General features: G+C 36.5%; 1 protein-coding gene across 1 annotated transcript in view; it reads left to right on the top strand.

Annotated features, from left to right (window-relative positions):
- TASP1 (taspase 1) overlaps positions 1-24,626 on the top strand; it is a 259,816-nt gene that overhangs the window by 77,597 nt on the left and 157,593 nt on the right. Inside the window, exon 7 of the mRNA XM_081832292.1 lies at positions 1,893-1,999. Coding sequence (XP_081688418.1) covers positions 1,893-1,999 — 107 coding nt within the window. The remainder of the gene's footprint in view (positions 1-1,892; positions 2,000-24,626) is intronic.

Below are 24,626 nucleotides of genomic sequence, written 5' to 3'. Positions count from 1 at the left end.
GTCTTCATCCTGATGCTATCTAGGAGCCCACTAAGAGAGTTACCTCATTAAAGCAAAAGACATTCATATTACCCAAGAAATGCCAAGGGATTTAGAAGCTCTGTCAGAAACTGGGGTCAAAGACCAAATATTAGAACAAAAAATGGTCCTAGTGCTCTTATAATTTAGGAAATTACAAGGGTTTTAAGAGATCTTTCCCAGGAACTAAGGGCAGAGAACAATATACATATTTTCCATTATTTTACACACCATTAATCAGAATCTACTTAAACTTAGTTCAAAGCTTAACATTCCCTGACCCACCCAGACTACATGTTTGCAAATCACTATACAAGGGCTTCAGTCAACTCCAGACTTCTCAGTGGTAGTTTTCTTCTTCCTAAGTCCTCTTATCCCTGTCCTCTTCCTCCTCCTTATTCTTTTCTCCCCCTTGATCCAAGGCAGACTTGCTTTAATGTACTTGGAGTTGGGATAGAAGGTAAGAGAGGACTTGCATAGTTCTGAATCAGCTCCACTGTGAGAGCATTAGTCCTTTCAATCCCCAGCTTATTGTGGGAAGTGTCTCTTATGAAACTGTCACCTCTGATGGGCTCTGGGCTTGACTTATGTCTCTCTTTGATGCCATTTAACCAAACTCATGTGTACTAGTGTTGGCAAATGCTCACAGTACAATAATAATAGCATTAGTCCTCAGTTTATGCCAGAATTTAGCTTGGTAGTTTTTATAAGGTTTTAATGTTTTTAAGGTGGTGTTTCTTCATATTTTATCCAACATTTTTAGTAAATTAAGTAGGAGAATTACTCTGAATAATTTAGTCTGCCATTATCAGAAACTTTGATAATCTGTTTAGCATTATATTCTAGTTTATAATTTCTCTTTTATCAGCTGAATCTAGTAGGCTGTTGAAATCTATATGTCAAGTTTAAAATTTTTAATATTTTTCTTATTTTTAGAAGCTCCATTTTATTCTTCTTTAAGTCGGCCTGGTCATTTTATCATTTTTTGTCCCTTAATTATATTTTCAATATCTTTTTTCTTAATTTCTGTGAGCATAAATATGTTTTTTATTCTATATCTGATTATTCCATTATTTGAGGCCTTTGTAGGTCATGGTATGCTTTCTTATATTTGGCTGGCTTTTAGTCTATTATTTTTGGTGGTTCATTTCTCATGTATTTTGTAAATTTTTTTTTTTTTAAACTATGGGCTCATGTTAATTGGAATGTGGGAATTCTCTGAGGTCTGGTAAGTTAACATGTGTTTTTCCAGGGAGTATTTGCATTTGTTTTTTGATGGGTTTTTGAAACTCTGCAATACCAAGATCACTTGTGTGTGTGTGTGTTTTCAGACCACACAGATAATAAGAATTCTCCCTTAAACTTGTCTGAACGTAGTTTTTGTTCATGAATTTTCTAGTGAGTGTTTTCTTCTTTACATTTATAGCCATAGCTGAGACTTGCAAGTTTCCTGTTTCTTTGTATACAGTGGCCTTTTCTAGTTTTCCCTTTCACTGGGCATGTTATTGCTTGAGATACCTTACTTTTTTTTGTGGGAAAATCTCTAATATGTTTTCTCATGCTGTATTGTCCCCGGATTTCATTCCTTGTCCTTTATGCACAGAGACCTTCAAAACCAAAGTTGGCAGTAGCATGCATTAGCAGATACCTCTGGGTACCATCTACCTTCAGGACGCCTTTGCCTACCTGGATTTAACCTTTTTCTTACTTCTTTAACCTTAGGTTATTTCTCTTATTCTCCTACCACCTCAGTGTACATTGGAAAGACTTTTTTAACCCTTTATTCAACATTCTTAAGGAAGGCGCTTCAGGATATCTCATTACCTCATTGCCTTAATATTTCTCAAATGTTACTTTTAATGTTTCTTTTATAGGATTCAGTTTAGCTGCATTTAAAAGAAACAAGAGGAAACTAGAGCTGGCAGAAAGGGTGGAAACAGATTTCATTCAACTAAAGAAAAGAAGACAATCAAGTGAAAAGGTCAGGAGGTGTTTGAAATATTAATCATTAATGTATCATAATGATATCTATATCTGCATTTAGACATAAGCTTTAGAATAGTACTTTCCAGTAGAAATATAATGCATGCCACATATGTACTTTTAAGTTTTCTAGTAGCTACATTTTAAAAAAGTAAGAAGAAACAGGTGAAATTAATTTTAATGATTATTTTATGTAAACCAGTGAATCCAAAATGTCCCTTCAAAAATTTAACCAATGAAAAAATTATTAGTGAGCTGTTGAGTTTTCTTTTTTCTTTTTTTTTTTTTATTAAGTCTTTAAAACCGGTGTATATTTTATACTTACAACACATCTCAGTTATGGCACTAAGTTTTCATTAGAAATATTTGGTTTGTACTTAAATTTCATAAAATTGACAGTTGAAAAAGTAGGTCTACGTAACAGGTTATTCTAAACATACTTTAAACTTTCTAGTAATTGAATTGAATATGTTTTTAAAATTAAAATTAGTTAACATTTAGTAAAATTAAAAATTCAGTTTCTCATATGCTCTTGCCACATTTTAAGTGCTCAGTAGCTACATGTGGCCCATGACTACTGTTTTGGTTCTTGCAGTTCTAGATAATGATTCTTAACATGGCTGATTAGAGGGTAGAGTGTGTTATAAGGAAATGTATATATTGGATTCATGTAGATATTTTTACATTCTAATTACATGTCTCTGTTTCTTAGTCTTTTGCATTCTTTGTTTGCATTTTGCACATTAGTGTACCATCATGAGTCTATGTGTCGCATTTCTTAGGTGTTTTGAGGGGTAGACAGAAGTTGAAAGCCACAACATTCTTGCTCAGCCTGTAGCTTGGGGGTTTGTTATCACACAATTCATGATGGGTGTCTCACATCACAGGCATTTGATGTACTTTGACATCTCATTAATGTTCTTTATTGGTTATTCCTTTTATAATTGCTCATATATTGGTTATGCTTTCTGTCACAGTTTTATATTATTTACTCTATATAAATGCATAAGTTATCTTTCATAGTGATATATACTTTCCCAGTATGTTGCTACAAGGAACAATTAATCAAACATTTTGGTCCAAATCTTTTCATTTTTCTGCCAAGAAAGAGTAGGAAATTAGGAGGTGAATGAACAAATTAGTAAGTAGGTCTTGGTGAAAATGGATAGTAGTGTGGTTCCATTTCTTAGGTTTCTTTATCCCATGTGATACCTGAGTGAGCAAATTTAAGACTTTTGACCTTTTAAAAAACTGTGATACAATTTGCATGGCAGTGAGTAATTTAATCATTTTTATAAATATGTATACCCATGTAACCCACACGCCTGTCAAGATGTAGAACATTTCCAGTTCTTTTTGTGCTTCCTTCCAACCAGTCTCCACCCTCTACAGGCAACTGCTGCTCTGATTTTTCTCACCATAGATGTTTTGTACTGTTCTTAAACTTTATATAGTTGAGGGGCACCTGGGTGGCTCAGTCGTTAAGCATCTGCCTTCGGCTCAGGTCATGATCCCAGGGTCCTGGGATCGAGCCCCGCATTGGGCTCCCTGCTCCACGGGAAGCCTGCTTCTCCCTCTCCCACTCCCCCTGCTTGTGTTTCCTCTCTCGCTATATCTCGCTGTCAAATAAATAAAATTAAAAAAAAAAAAAAAAACAACTTTATATAGTTGAAATCATGCAGAAGGTACTCTTTTCTGTTTGGTTGATTTCACAAAGTGCTTTTGAGACACTTATCACTGGCTCATTCTTTTTTATGTACTGAGTAATTAATATTCCCTAGTAAGAATATACTATAATTTGTTTTTCCATTCTCCTATTGATGGGCATTTGGTTTGTTTCCAGATTTTAACTATTGTGAATAAAGTTGCTCTGAACGGTCTTTTTTTTTTTTTTTTGTAATATTATTTATTTATTTATTTGACAGAGAGAGAGAGAGAGCTTAACTGACTGAGCCACCCAGGTGCCTCTGCTCTGAACATTCTTATACAGATTTTTTTTTTTTTTTGATGTGAGTTTAGGATTTTTATGCAGAGAAGTACCAGTTGATCTCATAGAGAATATATTTAGGGGGTCTTATTCAGAAGACCCATTTTTTTCTTCAGAAAATATTTATTAAGCAGTTACTCTTGGTACTGAGCTGGGTAGTAAGAAAAGCAGTGGTGAACAAGGTGGAGGAAATTCATGCAATAATGAAACTTCACATTTTAGTGGATAGAAACAGAAACATAGAAGTATATAATTAAGTAAGCTAGTTACCATGTTTGGTAACTGTTAGAAAGGAAAAAACTCCACATAAGATGGTGTGATACAGAGTAACTTGGATGTGAGAGACACAAAAAAGCCCCAAAGGAAGACTCCTTTAGTTAGAGTGATCAAGACAGGTCTCTCTGAGGACATAATATTTGAAAAATAAGTTGTGAGTTTTATGAAGAGTCAGTAGAACTCATTCCAGGCAGAATGAACTGCATGTGCAATGGCCCTGGTGGGGAGTTGCCATATTGGAGGGATGGAGAAGAGCCATCAGTGTGCCTAAAGCAGAGTGCAAGGGGAGAATGGTATGAAATGAAGCTGGAGAGGTAGCTAGGTGCTGGCTCCATTAGGATCTAGTAGATATGGCAAGGAGTTTCCGTTTATTTCATGAATAATGAGTAGCCATTGAAGAGTTAAAAGTAGAGAAGTGATGCTGTCTCATTCACTTTTTACCGAGTTCTCTTGGGCTGTTTTGTGTTGTATGGATCGAGGGTGAGGGCAAGAGGAGAAGTGAGGAGACTAGTTAGGAAGTTATTACAGTTGGGAGATGGTGACACTGTGGACTGATAGGGGTGAAATTGGAGAGAAGTGAATATATCAGGGATATCTTTTGAAAGTTCCTAGAAAAACAGGCAGTATTGCTCCCTTAGGTATTGGCAAGGAAGAGAGAAGAATGAAAGGTTTTAGCTTCAGTGACTGAATAGTGCCATTTACTGAGGTGAGGAGGCCTGGAGGAGGCATGGCTTCATGGTGATAGAGGTGGGAAGTGGAAATTTGCCCCATTTCCCTTTAATGGACTCAGATTAACCAATACTTTACATTTTCGCCATAAGACATATTACCTGATGCCAACAGCACCCTAAACACCCTAAAGCTAATAGACCATCATTTAGTGTACCATGCTCCTCTGCTCCTTTCAGTTGAATTATGTGCCACCAAGAGCCCCATTATGCTGGTTATTATCATTGTAATTATTACTGTAATTAAATAGTTCATTAAGCATCACGTAAACTGATGAATACTGAGTTTAAAAAGAGAGTTGTGGGTTTGAAAATGAAGACTGTTGTTTGTGAGCTGACTTGAAAAAATAGTTGGTTCTTAAAAAATTGCCATAGAATTAAGTATAGGCAAGCCAGCTGTAAGAGATTGAGAGAAATCATAAAAATCTAAAAGCATTCTGGGTGTGTTGTTAGTGTCTTTATGTTCTTGTTCTATTTTAGATAAAACGAAACTTGAAATCACAGGACAATTCAGTGTATTATAGTTTATGTAAGAAAGATGATACAGAACATTTAGTTGTGGGCCTGCATTCAAAGAAAAGGCTTTGGTCTTATATAAAAAGATTGGCTAATGAATGAAGCTTTGTATTTTAAATAAAAAGAAAATGTTTAAGTTATGTGTACTTTGTTTTTAAATGATTCTTCACTTTACCCAGAGAATATTCAACTTTTGAAAAATTTAACCAACCACTCACCATACTGGTTAGGAGGATTTTTCAATAAAAAGCTTGATATAGCAGGAGGAAAGATTAACTGTGGAGTTGGGTTATATGCATCTGAAGCTATGGACAGATCAGAAGGGAGATTCCCACTTGGAAATTATTGGCATCAAAATGAATATAAATACATGTGGCTAGATGAGCTCACTTAGGAGTGAGAGAAGATAGGGGTCTGAAAATTGGACCCTGGACCAGTTCAACATGTACAAGTTGGGAAGAGGAAAACCCAGTAAAGGAGAAAGAAGATGCAGTGAGTGAGACAGTTGTATCACCAGGAGAGTGTCTAGGAAGCCAAGAGAGGAGCAGCTCATCACCTGGGTGGAGCGCTGCTAAGAGGACAGAGGACTGACCATTGGATTTAGCAACCGGAGACTGTGGGCCTAGATAAGGACAGTTTCTGTGACATAGTGGATTGTGGACCAGTGTGGCAGGGGTTAATCAAGGAGAACAAGGGTGAAGATAACTCTTGAGAAGTTTTGGCATGGCATAGTAAGAGAGAGAGAGATCTGAGGTCAAGAGACTCTACCATTGTCCGTTATGGTCTGTGAATTCAATGAGTAATTTAACATACAAAGGGTCAGTTTTCTCTTCCTTTCCTCTCCTCTCCTCTCCTCTCCTCTCCTCTTTCTTTCTTTCTTTCTTTTTAAAATTTTATTTATTTGAGAGAGAGTGAGAGAGAGAGAAAGCACAGAGGGAGGAGGGTCAGAGGGAGAAGTGGGCTCCCCGCTAGTGGGGTGCGTGATGCGGGACTCAGTCTTGGGACTCTGGGATCATGATCTGAGCCGAAGGCAGATGCCTAACCGACTGAGCCACCCAGGCGCCTGAAGGCTCAGTTTTCTTATCTTTAAATGAAAATTGTGATATTCTCTCGGGGAACAAAAGTGATAGTAGATGTTCAAGTGCTTTGTGACTATCATTGACTTAATCAGACACAATAGTCTTTGCCACAGTGACCTTCATCCTTAAAGTCACTTAGCCAAGAAAAAGAAAAAGGAAGGGGGTCGCCTGGGTGGCTCAGTCGTTAAGCGTCTGCCTTCGGCTCAGGTCATGGTTCCAGGGTCCTGGGATCGAGCCCTGCATCAGGCTCCTCGCTCAGCAGGAAGCCTGCTTCTCCCTCTTACACTCCCCCTGCATGTGTTCATGCTCTTGTTATCTCTCTCTGTGAAATAAATAAATAAAATCTTTAAAAAAAAAAAAAGGGAGGGAGGGAAAGAAAACTGCCCAAATTAATTACCCTGGGTGGAGTATTTTAGATATCTTAAAGGACTGGAAAATTATTTTTTATTTTATATTATTATTAACATATAATGTATTATTTGTTTCAGGGGTACAGGTCTGTGATTTGTCAGTCTTACACAATACACAGCACTCACCACAACACATACCCTCCCCAATTTCCAACATCCAGCCACCCCATCCCTCCTACCCCCCTCCACTCCAGCAACCCTCAGTATGGTTTGTCTCCCTCTCTGGGTTTGTCTTGTTTCATTTTTTCCTCCCTTCCCCTATGATCCTCTGCCTTGTTTCTCAAATTCCACATATCACTGAGATCATATGATAATTGTCTTTCTCTGATTGACTTATTTCACTTAGCATAATACCCTCTAGTTCAATCCACATCATTGCAAATGGCAAGATTTCATTTTTTGATGGCTGCATAATATTCCATTATGTATATACACCACATCTTCTTTATCCGTTCATGTCGATGGACATCTGGGCTCTTTCCATAGTTTGGCTGTTGTGGACATTGTTGCTATAAACATCGGGGTGCATGTGCTCCTTCAAATCACTACATTTGTATCTTTTGGGGTAAATACCCAGCAGTGCAGTTGCTGGGTTGTGGGGTAGCTCTATTTTCAACTTTTTGAGGAACCTCCATACTATTTTCCAGAGTGTCTGCACCAGCTTGCATTCCCATTTTTAGTATAAGTGCTGCCGAAGCGAGCACACCAGCTTGCATTCCCACCAACAGTGTAGGAGGTTCCCCTTTCTGACAGGAAAATATTTTTAATATTCAGAATATATGAGCTTTAATACATACAAAGCTCTGTGTTTGACACTGGCCTACAAAAAATGATGGGGACCCAAGCCCCTGCCATTAAAGAAAGATTGCTGGCCAGAGGCTTTGTTTTATAGATGTTTGCTGCATAGCCTTGGTAGGCCTTATCTCAATAGTGAAGATAATAAAACATGCTCACAGAAAGAAAAGACCCCCAGAAAATGAGCCAGTGGGGCAGAAAATTATAATTTTTAAGAGAAGTATAGTAATTTTTTAGAGATATGACAGGAAAGGACAAATAGCTATTTTATAAATCAACGTGTATTTAGTTTATTTCTCCTTATCCTGTGTGTAGCTTCAGCATAGTTTTAGTTAGCCAGCATTGATTGAGGCCCAGGACTACTGTTTGTTCCAGCTATATAATATAACCTATGACTTGGTTATATAAATATAATAAAAAGAATAGAGTGTTTGGTAACTTTCGTAATGTTGATATTTTTTGTTACTCAGTGTTGAAGGAGATAAACATTATCTTGAAGAGTATATGGTAGAGTAAGTCAGTATTTTTAATCCTGAAAATAAATCAATTAGAAATTTTTGTTGCATTGATATTTCTTGTTATTCTTTAAAAAAGTAATTGATTGTACTGACATTGCCACAATACTAAGAAATAAAAATTAAAGCAAGAGAAATATTTAAAAGCTTGCTATCTCACTAAATTGTAGTGTTTTTATTTTTCTCAGTCTTTGATCATTTACATTTACATTTGACTTAGTTTAAAATAAGAATAGTTAATCCATGGAATGTTTTTGGCGGCAAACAATAGAAAACCTGATTGTGGTTAGGATATGCATATTTGTCTTCCTTCTCCCTGGCCTATTGCCATATAATAAAAAGTTTGGAGATGGTTGGTTGTTGGCGTTAGCTTGGGTTTCCAATGATGCTAGAGCAAACATATCTGGGATTCTCTTGGGCCTTTCTCTCATGCCTTTTACCTTATGTATGTAATATGGCTCCTACAATTTTAGATGTCACATCTGCATTCAAGGTGAGGTGAGAAGAAGTGAGATGATGGGTGTGGGGAGACTATTGCCAGATGTATTGGTTACTTTTTAAATCTGGGATGCGAAAGTTTTCCAGAGTCTCCCTATTGACTTCCCCTTAGTTATATTTTGGCGAGTAGTGGAGAAGGGGCACAATTCAGTCACTTGGCTTTTCTTGGCTGTAAGAGAGCTTAGAAAGTTGAGTGGGTCATCGTAATGATTGTCTTATATAGCTCATGGCTTGCTGCTGGACACTTTGTCTTCCCAAACAAAATAGTGGTTTTGTTGTCAAAGGAGGGGGAGAAGAGTGGTTGTTAGGTAGGCAATTTATAGCATATAGTGTAAGGGGAGAAAGTTTTTATTATTTCCTTCCCCACAATTAACATGTCCCTTACTACTATAAACGGATACTGGGTTAAGAAGCTAAACTACACATAAATCAAATAAAAACACATTATATTTTGACTTTTCAGGATATATAGATTTTAAGATATAATATTAAAACACGAGGAATATAAATTCTTAGTAATTGTCTTTTCTTGGTAAGTGGCATGTGTTTCAACCTTGTTTATTTTTCATGACTTAGAGGGAAGACATGCTGGAGAATGAAACATTTACTGTTTAACTATAGTGCTGTATATATAATATAAAAATAGTAATTGTTTACTCTGTTCCACTCCCCTTTCTGGGTGGACCCAACTCTTCTAGATTTTTCTTTTACCCACTTCTTTCCCTTATGGTATATAGACAGTCCATACTTTGCATGATAGTGCTGGACCATAAAAATGTGCAAGCTGGAACTGTGCGAAGGGATCTTAATGACAAAAAATTACACTTGTTCCTTGACCTTCAAACATTTTTGTCAGAACATTAAAAACTCTTTTACTGTATGTATAGTATGGTAACTCTTATGCTGTAATGTATAGAGAAATGATTAAAAGTTAAGTAATACTAATATTAGTATGCTAATTTGAAACATTAGAGGCAGTAAGAATTAAAGTGTTTTATTTGTGTTAAAAAAAAACGTATCCAGAGTAGTTTGAACAGCACTTGCTTTCTTGTTATGTAACTTATGATATGGAGTGAGCATCTTTTTATGTCAAAGTGAATTGTCAAGCTCCTTTTTAATTTTGGATCAGCTTTCAACATTTTATCCTTTGCTCTTTCCATGTTGTGAAATATCTCCCAGAGTTTTTTTTTTTTTTTTTTCTTCCTGCTTCCCTCCCTTCATTCTTTCTCCTTCAGGTTCAGTTTACTTCTTGATTTATTGAGGTATAGCTGACATACAATATTATATTAGTTTCAGGTTGTACAACATAATGCCTTGACAGTTCTGTGCATTACTCAATGTTCACCATGATAAGTATAGTCACCAACTGTCATAATACAACATTATTACAATATTGTTGATTATGTTTCCTGTGCTGTACTTTCCATTTCCATTACTTACTTATTTTATAACTGGAAGTTTGTACCTCTTAATCCCTTTCACCTGTTTTGCCCACCTTCCACCCCCCTCTTCCATCTGGCAACTACTAGTTTGTTCTCTGTATTTATGAGTCTGTTGTTGTTTTGTTGTTGTTATTCACTTGTTTTGTTTTTAATATTCCACACAGAAGTGAAATCATATGTATTTGTCTTTCTCTTAGAGTCACTTTACTGTCAGGTTTTTTTTTTGCCAACATCACTTCTTCTGGGACATCTTTGTCCTTTTTATCACAGCCACATTACTTATTTATGTTAATAAATTTGTCTTCACTAAGTTCCTCTGACTGTAGATCTAAAGTATCTTGAATGGTGTCAGTGTCAAACATTCCCACTGTCAGTTTCTTTATAACTTCATTTATTTTTGATTAGAATTTTACTTCCAACATTATCACTTTTTGTTTCTTTGCTTCACTTGCATCATTGTTGGGCAGTTCCCTCTTTTGATTATCATTTTCTGGTAAAAAGTCATATGGATTTATCACTAGGAGACAAGGAGGCAGCACAGCTATACACTTTGCTGTCTGTGCACGGTGACCCATCACTGACAGACTTTGAAGGAAGCGACATGATTGGTTACTGATCATGATGAGCCTCTGATGTTTACATAGTGACCTGTGAACTGAAGAGCTAGCAATGAAATCTGTACTGCATGCAACTTATTCATAGTTAATATACTATGGTAACTGAAATTTGAACCATGTTGTTGAGTGACTGGTACTATTTTAACTGTGGTAACTGAAATTGGTAAATATTTGAACTAGGAAAGTGAGGACTATGTTTCTGTAAGAGAACCTGAACTGTTTGTCCCGTGGAGGTTCCTTCAGTATGAGTTTTGCCGATCACATATGCATGGTACCTTTTAGCATGCTTTTCTGTCCTTTCTAATTCCTGCACTGGCATCTGGATCTCCCCTGACAGTATTGTCATGAACTCCCATTATTAGAATATGTCTCAGTAATTCTTGTGGTATGTGTGATGAAGTGATGACATGTTTTAAATTTATTTTTTGCTTTGTTTTGATACAAAAAGAAAGGTAGTTATATTAGTATTAATCTTTATCATATTTAAGAAAGGAAACCTCTCATTTGGAATGAAGTGGTTAGCTCATTGGCCAATTGCTGTTCTTGACTTGTGCCATAGGACTGACTGAGTTGCTACAAAGAGGAGATGCTCACATTGGGAAAACAAACAGACTCATTGTACACCATAATCTAGATTTCATAAATATCAGTTTCGGACATTTAGCCCTGGATATTACCAGAAGGGACTCTTTTATTCTTAGAGTATTAAAAGAAGTTGGGGGTATTGTTTGATCTCAATATATTTGATGTTTCAAGCCTTTTTTTCTCTCTTCCTTTTTCACAAGCATATTGTTGGAATAGTTTCCATGTCTTTTTCTTTAATAACAGATTTTACAATTGAATGTACATAGAATTTTTTTCCTCCTCCCACCACTTTTACAGAGTAATTTAAGCTTTCAATTAATTTCATTGGTTTTAGGTAAAACGGTACTTGCATAGGATAGTGGAATGAAAGATAATTAGACCTTTTACCATTTGTAAATGTGCATTTGTGAATATCTTCAATTCTTCAATTTCTAATGAACAAGTTGAGAAAATTTTGCAATGCTTTATAAATGTTGTGTGTTCAAAACCACTCTAAAGAGATGCTACAACTTTTAATTTTGTGTTCTTTAGCCACCACATAGGGACATCAAATTGGCCACATGTTTCAGAAAGGAAATGTTGGGCCTTGCTTTGTGTGCTTCATATAAATATATTCTATTCTTTTGAAGTATATTGTGGGTAACATTTTTCTCTTTTATCCACCATCTTGAAATTATTATGTAAACGCTTAACTGTATCATACTAAATCACTATTTTTTGGGTGAGAGGTAGGTTAAGATCAAAGAAAATAAATGCACAAAAAACATGTTTTCCTCAGATTGTTCTATTTGTACTTGTCTACATGTCTGTCTATAATGTGTATAGGGAAAGGAGTAATTAGTCTTTTATAGAAATTTGCTTGATCTGGCATTTTGTTGTGTTTCTCAAGAAGATGGTTAATGCATAGATATAAGTAAACAGAAGAAACTTCTTTGAATTCTCTTTACATGAAGAAATGTAGTTTATATATTTAAGCTTCTCATAAAACTGAAAATTCGTTCTGTTAAGTGATTACTTCGAGTTGTAAGTAATATATTAAAAATTACATTTGCATTGCCTATCTTGATTACTGAATAAGCCTATAGAATTTACATATAAATCAGATACATCAGTAACTTAATTAAACATCACATTTGGGGCACTTGGGTGGCTCAGTTGGTTAAACATCGACTTTTGATTTCAGCTCAGGTCACAATCTCAGGGTTGTGAGACTGAGCCCCATGTTGGCTCTGCACTGGGCGTGAAACATGCTTAAGATTCTCTGTCTCCCTCCCCCTTTGCCCCTCTCCCCTCCCTCTAAAAAATATATTACATTTAATTAATTACTATCACCTCATGCATTTATGTAGGTTATGGAGCCTGGTGATCATCATTCCTTTGCAGTATAACTTGATAGGAATTCTTTAAATGTCTGTGGTTTCTTGTACTTTGTGTCAATCCATCAATTATTTAAATTCAGAACTTTCAGCCCTTGATAGCTGGACAATTGCAGTATTTGTTTTCCTGTGTCAGGAAAAGCTTCTCAGTTCTCATAAAGATTCAATAGCTAGTGGGTTGGGTTTCTTCCCAAGTCTTCCTTGAACCCATGCCAAACTATGCCTTAAATCTATACTGAGTCTTAAGTTGTAAGTGAGATAAGACTGAAGCAAGAAGTCATTGTTAACAAATCTTAACAGCTGCTTTTATTTTGTAATGAAAGTAACCCGTGGTTTTTTAGGGGACTTGTAAGCTGGCATCAGATATTGTCAGCCTCATAAATTCTCCCTCAGTTTTTAGTATTCAACAGTTTCCATTTAATTTTAGTGTTTAACAGAATTAGTGGAGAAAAAAAGAGCATTCCTTCATTATCACTGGAACAGTCCCAGGTGATCTTGTATATAATGTAGAAATCACCATAATGTAGCTTTTCTAAAAGGAAAAACCTCCAGTAAATGGAATGTGATGGGGATTACAGATGGAAGCCTTCCCATCTAGGAACTGACTCAGACCATGGTGTTGAGAGCATCAGATTCTAAGTCAAATCTTTTAATTATGTCCTCATTTGATATCACCAGGCACTGAGGACCTGAGTTGGCCCATTATAGACGTAGTGATGCTGACACATGTACAGCTAGTAAGACCAGCAGAATAAACCAATATGTGAAAAGACAAGTGTGTGTATACATGTGTGTAGGCACACAGAGTAATAACAGGGGTGTTTTAGGGTCAGAAGACAAGAACCAGTGCTTAATTAGGTTGAAGGAGAACTATCTTTGAGTTTTTAAAGTCTTGATTGGGCTACCTTTTCTCTAATCAGTCTCAAAGATTTTGATAAATAGAAAGATACCAGGAACCATTTAGAATTCAAGACCTGAGGGTGGGATTACTTGAAGAATTGAGGGAGAAGGGCAAGCTAAGAGATGGGGCACAGTGGACCATGAGTTCTAGTCTAAGTTTGCCATTGACTAGTCCAGAGACCTTGGGCAAACCTGGAGCCTCTCTAGACTTTAGTTTTTTCAGCAGTAAAGTCAGCATGCTGGGCCAGGTGATTACCATGGTTTCTTTCCAGCTTGATAATTCTCTGATCTATTTTCAGTAGCAATGTGGAGTTTGTCCAAATTCCTTTTCTGGATCCTCTCATTAAAAGATTATTTTCTCTAGTATATCCTAAACCTGGCAGACCATTAGATTCATCCGGGGAATTTTACAACTGTAGATTCTTAGGCTCTACTCTGAATATACTGAATCAAAATCTGTGGCGATGGGTAAGTTAATGGGCCAGCATTTGAAAATTATTGCTTTGTTATGCATAATTATGTCAGAGTGGACCTAGAAAAACACCTGCTTAGTAAACACTGTTTAAATGTACACAGAACATTCTAGACGAGTTAGGAATTATGTAATTGTGTCCAGTTAATAACTTCATGTGCACTGTCACTCATTTAGCTTGCCTCCAGGTGGACTAGAGCTCCTTACTCCCTTCTCTGTGCTTCAGAGTTTGTCTCCAGGTCATTGTCATTGTCCACAGATATCTGTTTTAATTACCATGGTTTCTCAGCTTTGCATTATAATAAGTGCTCAATAAACATTTGTTTAATGAATATATTTTTTTGTTTTTGTTTTTTGCTTGTTTTGTTGATTTGTTTTTTGGTATTATTACCACCATCAAGTCTATAAATTTTCATCCTCGATGGCTGGACAGTTGCAGTATCTGCATAACTGGCTTCCCTGCTTCTAGCCTTCCTCAGTTCCTCCTTAAACCTGTATATATTGTCCCAGGATGCATTTCCTTAAAAATACTTGCATTGGTCTTATTCTGGGAGAAACTTTAACAGAATCTTTACTATTTGTAGGTTAAAACCCAACTTATTAGCCTGACTTTACAAATCCTCTTGAAACTTGGACCCAACCTACTTTTCTATTACTTTCATTTGAGAATTATCTTTTTCTCTTGCCAAATACATTTGATTTTTCATGAATTTACTGGAAGTTCTCACTTCTGTGTTTTTGCTTATGTCTCTTTTCCTTCATATGTAGTAAGTAATAATAATGGAATGCCATCCACTTCTCTGCCTACTGAAATTCTTTTTTTTGTAGGATTACAGTGAATTTTAATTATTATTATTATTATTTTTTATTGTTATGTTCTATTAGCCAGCATATAGTACATCATTAGTTTTTGATGTAGTGTTCAACGATTCATTAGTTGCATGTAACACCCAGTGCTCATCACCACATGTGCCCTCCTTAATACCCATCACCTGGTTACCCCATCCCCCTACCCCCCTTCCTTCTTTAACCCTCAGTTTGTTTCCCGGAGTCCAGAGTCTCTCATGGTTTGTCTCTCTCTCTGATTTCTTCCCATTCAGTTTTCCCTCCCTTCCCCTGTGGTCCTCCACGCTATTCTTATGTTCTACATATGAGTAAAACCATATGATAATTGTCTTTCTCTGCTTGACTTATTTCACTTAGCATAATCCCCTCCATTTCCATCTGTGTCGATGCAAATGGTGAGTATTCATCCTTTCTGATGGCTGAGTAATATTCCATTGTATATATGAACCACATCTTCTTTATCCATTTATCTGTTGAAGGGCATCTTGGCTCCTTCCACAGTTTGGCTATTGTGGACATTGCTGCTATGAACATTGGGGTTCAGGTGTCCCTTCTTTTCACTACGTCTGTATCTTTGGGGTAAATACCTAGTAGTGCATTTGCTGGGTTGTAGGATAGCTCTATTTTTAATGTCTTGAGGAACCTCCATACTGTTTTCCAGAGTGGCTGTGCCAGCTTGCATTCCCAACAACAGTGTAGGAGGGTTCTCCTTTCTCTACATTCTCACCAACACTTATTGTTTCCTGTCTTGTTAGTTTTTGCCATTCTAATTGGTGTAAGGTGGTATCTCATTGTGGTTTTGATTTGTATTTCCCTGATGGCTAGTGACGTTGAACATTTTTTCAAGTGTCTGTTAGCCATTTGTATGTCTTCTTTAGAGAAGTGTCTGTTCATGTCTTCTGCCCATTTATTGACTGGATTATTTATTTTTTGGGTGTTGAGTTTGAGAAGTTCTTTATAGATGTTGGATGCCAGCCCTTTATCTGTAATGTCATTTGCAAATATCTTCTCCCATTCCATGGGTTGCCTCTTAGTTTTGTTGACTCTTTCCTTTGTTGTGCAAAAGCTTTTTATCTTGATGAAGTCCCAAAAGTTCATTTTTGCTTTTGTTTCCCTTGCCTTTATAGACATGTCTTGAAAGAGATCGCTGTGGCTAGTGTCGAAGAGGTTGCTGCCTGTGTTCTCCTCTAGGATTTTGATGGATTCCTGTCTCACATTTAGGTCTTTCATCCATTTTGAGTTTATCTTTGTGTATGGTGTAAGAGAATGGTCCAGTTTCATTCTTCTGCATGTGGCTGTCCAATTTTCCCAGCACCATTTATTGAAGAGACTTTTTTCCATTGGATATTCTTTCCTATTTGTTGAAGATCGGTTGACCATTTCTGGGGTCTCTGTTCTGTTCCATTGATCTGTATGTCTGTTTTTGTGCCAATATCATGCTGACTTGATTATCACAGCTTTGTCATATAGCTTGAAGTCAGACATTGTGATACCCCCAGCTTTGGTTTTCTTTTTCAATAATCCCCTGGCAATTTGGGGTCTTTTCTGGTTCCATACAAATTTTAGGATTGTTTGTTCCATCTCTGTGAAAAATATCAATGGTATTTTGATAGGGATTGCATTGAATGCGTAGATTGCTCTGGGCAGCATAGACATTTTCACTATATTTATTCTCCCAATCCATGAGCATGGAATGTTTTGCCATCTTTGTGTCTTCCTCAGTTTCTTTCATAAGTGTTCTGTAGTTTCTAGAGTATAGATCCTTTACCTCTTTGGTTAGGTTTATTCCTAGGTATCTTATGGTTTTTGGTGCTATTGTAAATGGAATGGATTCCTTAATTTCTCTTTCTTTAGTCACATTGTTAGTGTATAGAAATGCAACTGATTTCTGTGCATTGATTTTGTGTCCTGCCACGTTGCTGAATTGCTGTATGAGTTCTAGTAATTTGGGGTGGAGTCTTTTGGGTTGATTTTATATCCTGCTACGTTGCTGAATTGCTGTATGAGTTCTAGTAATTTGGGGGTGGAGTCTTTTGGATTTTCCACATAAAGTATCATGTCATCTGTGAAGAGAGAGTTTGACTTCTTCTTTGCCAATTTGAATGCCTTTTATTTCTTTTTGTTGTCTGATTGCTGTTGCTAGGACTTGTAGTACTATGTTGAACCAAAGTGGTGAGAGTGGGCATCCCTCTCGTGTTCCTGACCTTAAGGGAAATTCTAATCCAAGTCCAGCTCTAATCCAACGACCAGCTTAAATGCCACCCAGATCAGAACAAATTTCTTTCTTCTACTTAGTGCATATAATGGGTATTCCATAAATACTTGTTGAATTATCTACACATTTGCCATTTTGAGATTGGTATGTATGGTTACTTTATAATATTGTGTAAGCTCATGGAGCCATGGGCATTTTGTTTCTTTATCTTTATCACAGTGCCTAGAAACAATGCCTTTACTCAGCTAACATTGCTAACTTAAACATCTACAAAAGATGATTCTGATATTAATTTTGAGAGAGAAAAACCTATGTTATTTTCTTCAATTGTAAGGTTTATGGTCTTTCAGGGTGAATTTGAATCTATTATTTAAGTGCTTCAAGCATACATTAGTCTAAAACAGTGCTTTGCTGTTTACCAGTAAGCTTGTTTCTGGGGATGTAACGAAAAAAGAGAGGATATCTGAAATATTACTAATAATATAACTGTACTTCCTCAATATTGTAGAGATCTGAAGATATTATATAAGTAGGTGAGGGAAATGATTGTGGGGAAATAATATTTTAGAAACAGCCCACAATCTCAACCAACCATTTTATAGAGATGAGTCAGGAAGTGCCCACAAGGGGGCGTGCCCATCTAGAGAAAACTTGACCACGCAGGTAAAATGCCTGTTTTACAAATGCACTTCTAGATCATGTCTTTTTTTCTAGGAAAAAGAATGGACCCTCACCACTATAAGAATTTCTACCCATTTTCTAGCACCTGTTTATTTTGGTTGTGTGATTTTACCAGAAGGGACAAGTGATAAAATAGAAATGGGGATCGCCTTGCAAGCTTACTTTATGAAGCTTGTGATTATGTGTTTTTCCCCCCTGTGTTGAGAGCATTTTCATTTTGCAAGCATTGCCATCTCTTCAGTGGTCATTTTGGGTCATTTGCTCAAGGGATAGGCAGTACTCCATTTTCATTGCTCTGTTGATTTGTGTAGCCTGAGGTTATGTGGAACTCACACCAGCAAGTCACCTTGAGTATACAGACTTTGAGTGATGTTTCCACCAGAGGCCATGGCCTCATGGGATCCTTAGTTTTTCTTTCCAATTCCTATTTTACCTTTGACTTCAGCATTATCACCAGCAAACATTTATTGAGTGCCCTTTATATGCAGGTTTTAGGGAGTAAATAGAGTAAATAGCACCTAGGCGCTGACCATTATATTTCGTCCAGGGGAATTAAACAATAAATTTAGCATCGCTAGAAGAGTGAAGCAATCAGTGAGGGCCATGGGAATTGGTAGGATGGGGAAATCACTCTAAACTTGCTAAGTTTTTCATTGTAGGCTTTATGGAAGAGGTAGAATTTAAGCTGGGTCTTGGATGAAGGGGTAGGACTAGAAGGAGAGAAAGTCTTAGATTTAGAAGCCTGTAGGTAGAGAAGCTTGGTTGTACTACAGAGTTTCTGTAGGACAGTGGTTTCAAACTCATGCTTCTGGGGGGCCAGCCAGGTAGCCTAAATGTGTGAGACAATCTAGAAAGGTGGAGCGCTTGGTGATAACATGTTCCATTTTGAGGTACTGGAAAAACAAAATGTGTAACATTAAAATTACACTTTGCTGTTGAAAGCAAACTCTGGTTTTGACAGTTTGTAATCCCTGGTGGGGCATGACAGTTGATCAGATTCAACTGTGCACACAATTTAGCAAAGTAAAAAAGGCCATAGAAGCAGTAAGTCCACAGCCAGCGTTCTCCCTGGACATTTGTCTGCTTTTATTTGCACTGACTGTACTTAGGAACAATGAGGAGAATATTTTGAAATATGTATGAATGGAGCCTATGCTGGTGACTGTTTGCATTAAACACAGGCTTTTGAGTGTTGGGAGTCTGAAAACATTCCTGAGGTTAATTTGAATGGCATTAAGATTTCCAGGATATAGTATTATCTTAATTAGTTTGGATTATATTTTATATCCTAGAATATACTTAGCTCCTTTCCTACTCTTTGTGATTCCTTGATTTCTCTTTACTTTCTAATAAAATTTTAAGGTATTGAGGAATAAAAGGAAAAAAGTATGTGGGCATTTTTTCTTTCCCTTTTGTTTTTTAATATGCTTATCTTTAGTAGTTATGTATTTATGATTTTTAATGATTTATATTTTGGGGGGTATACTCATAATTGTATAGTCAAATAGATATTGCTGGACTTTAAAAATCTCATATCAAATAAAGTAACTTATTACTGTATTATTAAAGTCAGTGTCAAATATTCAATCTGGAGAGGGTCAAGTTTACTCCAGGGTCAAGTTTAAATCCAGGTTAAAGGACCCATCCCAATTGTCATGGTGTTTCATAGGCAAGAATAGACTCCAGATTGTCCCAGTTACCTTCTAGTCCTTTCTCTATTATTCCCCACTGCTTTAAGACTCAGTTCAAAGGCCAGTGGAGCTCTGGTATTTAAAAGAAAAAGTGTAATTTTATCCAGAGAAGGTAAATGTATGGAAATGAAAGAAAGACCAGAGGTCCAGACCATGGCCAGGTGTTCCTGGAAAGAGCCAAATTGGACAACTAAATTGAAAAAGGTTGCCTGCTCTTATTAAAGAGACTTTGTTGCTGTCTATTTAATTAGCAAGGTCTTAGTTCATTTATTTGGGTGTTTTTTTAATCTGCCCAGGTAGTGAAGTTCATAGCCTATTAGTGAGTATGCTGGTAGCATGTTGTGCTATCTCTGTCATTGAAGTACTGTGATATATGTGCCTATATGAAGGGAAACTGCCAGATAATCTTGATTCCCTCCTCCCTTGAACATGTTTCCCAGATGGTGATGCCTGAGTTTAAGATGGTCTCTGGTGGAAAAAGCAAAGTTATAGCTAAAGCATAGTATATGTGTTACTTATGTAGAGCTTTTAGCAAAGTGATTTGGAGTTAGAGAAAATGAATTGGTTAGTCAAAAATGAAAGAGTGTGATCTGGCGCCAGATGACCCAAGAGGATGGGAGGGCAGTAAAGAAGTGTTGCCAAAAGGAAAACATTGAATGGAAGAGTGTGACCAATACCAAGACAACTAATTTCTTTATAGATTAAGTGAGAGGCTTAATGTTTGATGGTAAGAGTCTTAGAAGTTTGTTTTGAATAGTAGGCCAGAGGGCATGCAAAACCTCCTGAAATAAAGATTACTCCTGTATCGTGAGAAGGGGGTCTGGACTTATGTGTGGTTATTATGAGGACCAGGCAAGATTTCACAGCTGTTTAAGGACATACTTTTGGGAAAGAACCTATTCGGGAGTGGTGTGCAAAAGCATTACATTTAGGGAAAATCTAAATATGAAATAATCAGAGAGAAATATGTGAGGTAATTAGGAAAATTGGTTTAGATAGGGTAAGTTTGGATCTTGCATATATATTGAAAAAGATGTAATTTCAGAGGGCACGGAGTTTGATTTATTGATGAAGGTCAGTTAAAAACTATTTGTGATACTTTGTTAGTTGCTGCATATAGGTGGACGGAGAGCAAGATAAGCTACAAAAGATCCTAGGACAAGCCAGCATATAAAGAGTTTTCCCCATAGAGGGGAAAACCACCTGTTTCAGGTTGGTGCAACGGCCTCCTGTGTGGTTGGGAAGAGATTAAGGAAATCCTTTCTGGAGTTATTTGAGGCCTCAGGAATTGAAGAAGGACAGTATTTTGGTATGGGGTGGGGAGGTGGGTAGCAGGGATGTGGGGAACCACTTTTGCATTGGACGAAGTGTGAATGTCAGTATCTGCTGTTACTCCAGAGAGCCAGCCTTCTCTCCGGAGGAGAAGGCAGGAGGGCTGGACCTTTGCTGGGATTTAGGTGACACATGGAGAAAATTATTGCCTATCAGATTTAATTTAATTTATTCAGTTCATTCATTCAACAAGTAGTTTTTTCACAAAACCAACTTTGCCTTTTTTCCCCGATCTGTTTATTTAATGTTTATTTCTCTGTCACTGATTTTTCATCTTATCTCTGTTTTCTCCTTTCTTTGTGTTTATATTGTTCCGTAACTTGTTTAGTTGGACACTTAGGTCATGTTTTGTTCTTTTCTGTTATCAACATTTTGGGTATAAGTTTTTCCTCTATGTACCATTTTTGCTGTATCCCACAAGTTTTGAAAGTAATATTTTTTATTATTCATTATTAAGTATTTTTGTTTCTATTTAGATTTCTTGTTTGATTCATAAGCTACTTAGAAGTATTTTTTTTTAATTTCCAAATTTTGTTTACTTTTATTGACTCCTAACTTAATTGTATTATATTCAGAGAGCATATTCTATTTGATATTATTTCTTGAAATTTGTTGTAACTTAGTTTATGGTTTTGTGTATGATCAGGCCTTATAAATATTTATATACATTTGAAAATGTTTCCCTCAGGTATAGCCACTTTGGCGAACAGTATGGAGGTTCCACAAAAAGTTAAAAATAGAACTACCCTACAATCCAGCAAATGGCACCACTAGATATTTACCCCAAGGATACAAAAATACAGATTCAAAGGGGTACATGCACCCCAATGTCTATAGCGGCATTATCAACAATAGCCAAACTATGGAGAGAGCCCAAATGTCCATCGACTGATGAATAGATAAAGAAGAGGTGGTATATATATACTATGGCATATTACTCAGCCATCAAAAAGTGAGATCTTGCTATTTGCAACGACATGGATGGAGCTGGAGAGTATAATGCTAAGTGAAATAAGTTAGAGAAAGACAAATACCATATAATCTCACTCATAATGTGGAATTTAAGAAAGAAAACAGCTGAACATATGGGAAGGGGGAAAATCAAAAAAGGAGAGAAGGAAACAAACCATAAGAGACTCTTAACAATAGAGAACAAACTGAGGGCTGATGGAGGGAGGTGGGTAGGGGATGGGCTAGATGGGGATGGGTATTAAAGAGGGCACTTGTGATGAGCACTGGCTGTTGTATGTAAGTGATGAATCACTGAATTCTACTCCAGAAACCAATATTGCACTGTATGTTAACTAAAATTTAAATAAAAAGAAAATAATGTTTCCCCCCTAATTGTTGGGAACAGAATTCTATGAAAGCTAGGCAATCATACTTTTTAATGTACAATTTGGGTCTTCTGTTTCTTACTGGTAGTTGAAAGAAATGTATTGAAATATCTCATTATGAGGTATGGTTTGTTGCTTTCTCCTTGTTGGTGTGCTTTTGCTTTAAATATATTTGAGGCTATTCTTTTTTGGTACATGCAAATTTAGAATTACTATATCTCTATATCCGGTAAGTTAAACTTTCAGCATTTATCATATAGAGATTCTATCTCTCTTAATACCTTTTGTCTTAAAAGGTATTACTTTGCTTGATGTTAATATAGCTACATTGTTTGTACCGGTGCCTGCTTGGCATATCTCTCCCCCCCCATCCTTTTACTTTAAACTTTTCCATTTCCTTATGCTTTAGGTGTATCTCCTATAAATAACATACAGCCAGATTTCAAAACCCAAACTGACATTCTAGTAACATGTTATTATTTGATTTACATGCAGTTTTGCCATTTTATTTGCTTCCTTCTTTCATGCCCGATTGTCCTTCTTGGATTGTCTTAAGTCTGTTTGGGCTACTCTAACAACATACCATAAACTGGGTGGCTTATAAACAACAGAAATTTGTTTATCACAGTTCTTGAGGCTGGGAAGTCCAACATCAAAAGCCAGGCAGATTTGGTGTCTGTTGAGGGCGTGCTTCCTAGACGGCCATCTTTGTGCTATAACCTCATATGGCAGAAGGGGCAAGGGAGCTTCTTGGGTCTCTCTAGAAGGGCATCAATCCCATTCATGAGGGCTCTGCCATCTTTCAGTGCCCCACCTCCTAGTAGCCTCACCTTGGCAGCCAGGATTTCAGTATATGAATTTTGGAAGGACACAAACATTCAAATCATAGCAATTATTTTCCTTCTTCTTGAAGTATATCATTCACTTATTTATTCATGCATCCATTCAACAAATCTTTGTTGAATGCCTAAGAGATGTGAAGTGCTTTTCTCAGTGCTTAGCAAATGGTAGTAAATAAACCATACAAAGAGTATGCTGCCTTTGTGAAGCTTCCAATCTTGTGGGGGAGATTGGCAATTTAAATAATGCTAAAATAAATTATACAATTTAGGAGATGCTGGGATGTTATGGAAAAAAAGTCGAGCCAAGAAAGGGAGATTAGGTCTGCTCATGAGTAGGTGATAGGGAGGACATAGACAGAGGTCAGGTTGTAGTATTAAAAGGAATGGTCCTTCAGGCTTTCATTAAGTGCAGGTCTCTTGGTGGTAAACTCACTTTACTTACTTATTTACAAATGTCTTTATCTTATTTTTGTTCCTAAAATATAATCTTGTTGGGCACCTACTTCTGGGTTACAGTTACTTTTCTCTGAGTACCTTGAAGATACACAACGGTCTTCTGGCTTTCACTGGGCTTCTCTAAATTCTGTCATTCTATTGTGGGTGATCTTTTCTTTCTAGCTGGCTCCTTTCCTTTCTCTGTAGCTTCTGGGAGATCTGGATTCTTATATTTCATCACTTCTGGAAAATTTTAGCTTTTTCTTTCATTATTTTCTCTTCTTTATTCTGTCTGTTCCTTCAAGTTGGACATATGTTAGACTTTCTCTCACCCATACTTTATATTTTTGCCATCTCTTTCGTATTTTACTACTTAACAATTGTAATCAAATGTGTATTAAATGTTATATAAATATAAATGTGTTATAGTATTAGGACAAAAATAGAAAATTTGTTATGACTTGATGTTTTGAATTCTTGGTTGTGTACTTTTAGATAAATACATCAGCTATTGAATTTTTTTAGAGGTAAAGCTTACATGGGGTGCAATGCACACATCTTAAGTATATAATATGATGAATTTTGACATGCATAAAGCCATGTAGCCCATACCACTATTAAGATATAAAACATTGCCATTACTCCAGAAGGTTTTCTCATGCCCCTTCATAGTCAAGCCCCTCTCCCAAGACAACCATTTTTCTGATTCTTTTTCACCACAGCATAGTTTTACCTTTTCTAAACTTTTATATAAATGGGATCATATATTACATACTCTGTTGTGTCCAGCTTTTTACTCAGTGTACATCTAAAAGATTATCCATATTGTTGTACATATCACTAGTTCCTTTTTATTGCTGGGCAGTCCTCCCCCGTTGCCTGTATCACAATTTGTGTACCCATTTCCCTCTTTTTTTAAAAAAATTTTTATTGTTATGTTAATCACCATACATTACATCATTACTTTTTGGTGTAGTGTTCCATGATTGATTGTTTGTGCATAACACCCAGTGCTCCATGCAGAACGTGCCCTCTTTAATACCCATCACC

The sequence above is a fragment of the Leptonychotes weddellii genome, chromosome 10, assembly GCF_054177405.1.
Source record: "Leptonychotes weddellii isolate Sample4059 chromosome 10, ASM5417740v2, whole genome shotgun sequence".
In the NCBI taxonomy this organism is placed as follows: Eukaryota; Metazoa; Chordata; class Mammalia; order Carnivora; family Phocidae; genus Leptonychotes; species Leptonychotes weddellii.
The sequence above is the reverse complement of the archived record's forward strand: the minus strand, read 5'-3'. Positions and strand labels throughout refer to the sequence as shown.